Below are 3,609 nucleotides of genomic sequence, written 5' to 3' on the forward strand. Positions count from 1 at the left end.
CAAGGAGCCGAGAGCAGACAGCCAGGCACCAGCACAGTCCAAACAGTTTCCGGTCAGTGATTCGTGCCAGCATCTGTCTTGGCACAGCCAAAGGGAGCTGCAGTGGCAGAAGTGGGTCCTCTGTGTGCTCCCCTGCCTGCGGGGAGGGATGGCTGCAGCACCCGAGCCTCAGATGGCCATGAGCGGTGCACGCTGCTCAGTCACACAGGGAGGCAGGTCCCAGCTTAGGCCAGTCCCATGAGGCAGGTGAGGAGAGGGGAGCAGGACACGTGTAAGCCAGTGCCTGTGGAGAGGAATGAGGCTACAGCAAAAAGCTCAGTGGTTCTCGGCTCTGTAAAGCTGAGCCAGGGCTGTTGCCACCAGTGAAAGGTGCAAGCCCCAGTCCCTAAGCTGCCACTATGGTCGAGCTCCTCAGCTGGGGGGCTCCTGTCAAAGGAGTGCAGGGTTGGCCAGAGCTTGCCACGAGGCTCCTCCATGCCTTGCAAAGCCCGGGGCAGTGCACAGCATGGGACTCTTGCTGTCCTGCTCAGCCCCAGCTGCCCCACTGGGAGAGCCCCAGTGTCCCAACAACCCCCCGCACTGCTGAGCCCACACCTTCCCAGGCAGAGACTTCCCCGCAGCTTTACCTTGGCACATCTACGCCCAGGAACACCTTCCAGTTATCCCAGCTGCCGTAACTGTAGGGGTTCCTGAAGACCTGCAGGCCGGGGACATGCACATGACATCTGGCTCTGCCTGGCCAGCCCTCCCGCTCTCCACAGGCTGTACTTACCTTGCCTTTCTTCTGCATCCGCTGCCTCTCCTTCTTGTTGATGTGCCTCTCAATGCTGGTTTCCCCATGGGTGATGAGGGCAGCATGCCACAGCGTGAGGGCACCCAGAGCCAAAGCAACCGAGCTGGGGACAAGAAGGGACAGCAGGTTGTACACAGGCTTTCCTTCCCTGGTGCCGCGGCTGTGTGGGGCTGAGGGTGCCTCCCTCCGCCCATGGCTGCATAGGTGGGTGGGCTGGTTTAATCCCCCATGAGAGAGACACAAAATCTCTCATCCTCTACGGCCCAAAAGCTGTCAAGGCAGGGACACCTGTGCTAGAGCAAGTCAGCCCAGCCCCGGGAGGCAGAGGGTGAGCAATGTCACTCCACCCAGCAGCCTCGCTCGCAGCCCTTGTTACCTGCACAGGACCCAGAGGTAGACCACACTCTTGTGGAAAGCTCGCTGGCGGAAGGAGAAGGTGGGCGGTGGGGTCTGGTAGTACGTCTGAAAAAGAACCAGAGAGGGGGGAATTACCCAAACTGCTTTACAGCTTAGAGCCAGATGTGGAGACTGCTGCACTCCTTGCTGCTGCAGAGTTCAGACAGCTTAGAAAGGACTGTGGCTGGAACCAACACAACAGCCAGGACAACAGGAAGGCAGCCCAAGACAGCCACGAGACAGACAGACACCTGCAAGGCAGCACAGGGGTGAGAAGCAGTGGGCTGGACGTAAACGGGCAGGGAGCAGCTCTGGGACTGGCCAGGACACTGCACCACACTGCAGCTGATGCTCAGGGTGAGATGTGCAGGCATTGCTGCAGCTTCCTCAGGAGTGCAGGGCCTGAGCAGCACATGCCAAGCCGCTGCCACCAGCTAAAGCCCCTGGAAACTGGGTGCACAGGGAAGCAGTCCCTAAGCTGCTGGAGGCAGTGCCCGGAGCAGAGCTGCCCAGCCAGCCCCAGCTCTCTGACACACGAGAGGAGCACAGGGGCTGGCTCTGACTGTGGGGTGCTCCTTGAGAGCAGGGCCCCAGGCAGGACCCAGGCTGCAGGGCAGCTCTGCTCCGTACTGCCTGGAGCAGCTGGGGGCACGGATGTCCCACCTGGTTGGCAGCCACCTGCAGTCTCTCCTTCTCAAGCAGTTTCATTCTCTAGGGGGACGGAAAACAGGGCACCAGTTATGTGTCTCAGAGGAGGAGGCCCTTCCCCCTCAGCCCCACAGGACCAGGGCAGCTGGGGGCCTCGCATAAGGAAGAGGGGAACAAAGTCAGTACGAGGCCAGGCCTGGGCCAGCCTTGTTCTGCAAGCTCAGCCCGAGGAGCCCAGGCAGCCTTGGTGCACAGCCGGGCATGGGCTAGGGCCTGGGGTTCGTCTGCTCACCTCGATGGCTGCGTAGGCATCCCGGAACATCTCCCAGCCACTGATGCTGCAGTAGATGCAGCCCATGGTCATGAAGAGGCAAAAGGAGAAGAAGTAGCGGTGGTTGTAGTGTCCCACACAGTTGTTTAGCCAGGCTGCCTCTGGGGTTAAAGGTGTGTAACTGTGATGGGCCATGGGTCCAAACCCACCCCAGGGACCAGGGCAGTGGTTCTGGGCCTAGCCCCCTGCACCCTTCCCTGTGCTGGCTGACTCAGGAGGAGTGGGGCAGGGAAAGAAGAGGGAAGCAGAGTCAGCTCCCCCCAAGAGAGTGCCACAGGTTAGCACTGCAGAAGGATACGGCAGTGGTGGTCCATCTTCAGCACGCACCTGGTGGGGAGGAAAGCAGCACCAGTGTCAGTGCCAGCACAAGCACCATGCTTAGGAGGGGGCAGGCTGCCCCCCAGCCCTGCATGCTGTGCTAGAGATGAGGCAAGAAGCTGGCAGAGCAGAGGGAGAGGGACCCCTGCCTCACAGGGTGGCAGGGGACAAGGACAGAGGTCCCGGAGGCTGCTCCAAGCGCTGTGGTGGGCAGGGGAGGGAGCCCTACCTGTTGCAGATGCTGCAGTGGTGGGTGCGAGCTGGCTTGGGGGCAATGCATTTCCTGCAGATGGAGACGCCGGTGAGATCGTCCTTGGTCTGTGCACAGGTCAGAAGAGGTTTGGGCACCCACGGCCTGCTCCCCATGCTCCTCACCTCCCCTGTGACCCCCCCGCCTCCCCTCACTGCACTGCCCAGCCTAGCTGCCCCGATCTGGAGGAGGCCTCCTGCAATGACACCACCAGGCTGTTTTAGCTGTTCCCAGTGACTGTCCATAGCTTGTCCCCAGTGCCCAGCTGGGAGAGGCTACACCGCCAGTCTGCCCAGGCGAGGTCGTGATGGCCTTGTAGTAGTGGAAGACAATCATGATGAGGTTCCAGTGACCGTAGGCGAGGTGCCAGCAGATCCAGGCAGGTGTGTAGGTCTGGAGGATGAGAGGCAGCAGGCAGATGTACACAATGGCCACAATGGAGCTCGTCAGCCCGATCACCAGTGCCACAAACACCTATGGAAAAGGGGCCTGGGTCACCAGAGGCCTCTCCTCACCTGGGGAGAGGCATGGGCAGGATACAGCCACAGGAAAATAAGCTGAGCCACAGGCTGAGGTCCCCACTCGCTTTCTGCCTACAGCACAGGCAGTCCTGAGACTCAGCTGGCCCCGCAGCACGCTCACCCCAGCCCCCAGAATGGGGTGGCCTCCGTCCAGAGAGGGTACTCACCACACCGAACCAGCGGGTGACGTGGTCTACCAGCCAGTAGACGGGCTCAAAGAGGGAGTCGAGCACCACATCGCTGTTGGTGAAGGAGTTGAAGAGCAGGGAACGGATGCAGAGGTGCCCGTAGTGCCACAGCTGCTCCGCCTGCCGCACCAGTTTAAAGCGCCGCCGCCGACCCAGCCGCAGGC

General features: G+C 61.2%; 1 protein-coding gene across 1 annotated transcript; it reads right to left on the bottom strand.

Annotated features, from left to right (window-relative positions):
* Positions 1-168: 168 nt before the first annotated feature.
* On the bottom strand, positions 169-3,607 carry ZDHHC16 (zinc finger, DHHC-type containing 16; the record flags this gene model as incomplete). Its single annotated transcript, XM_010182380.1, has 10 exons — positions 169-283; positions 627-697; positions 773-896; positions 1,170-1,255; positions 1,853-1,900; positions 2,130-2,263; positions 2,467-2,495; positions 2,716-2,804; positions 3,016-3,210; positions 3,425-3,607. Coding segments are annotated over 10 exons (1,074 nt in total), but the record flags the coding sequence as incomplete, so codon positions are not given.
* Positions 3,608-3,609: the final 2 nt, after the last annotated feature.

This window comes from Mesitornis unicolor, unplaced genomic scaffold (assembly GCF_000695765.1).
Source record: "Mesitornis unicolor isolate BGI_N332 unplaced genomic scaffold, ASM69576v1 scaffold29650, whole genome shotgun sequence".
Taxonomy (NCBI): domain Eukaryota; kingdom Metazoa; phylum Chordata; class Aves; order Mesitornithiformes; family Mesitornithidae; genus Mesitornis; species Mesitornis unicolor.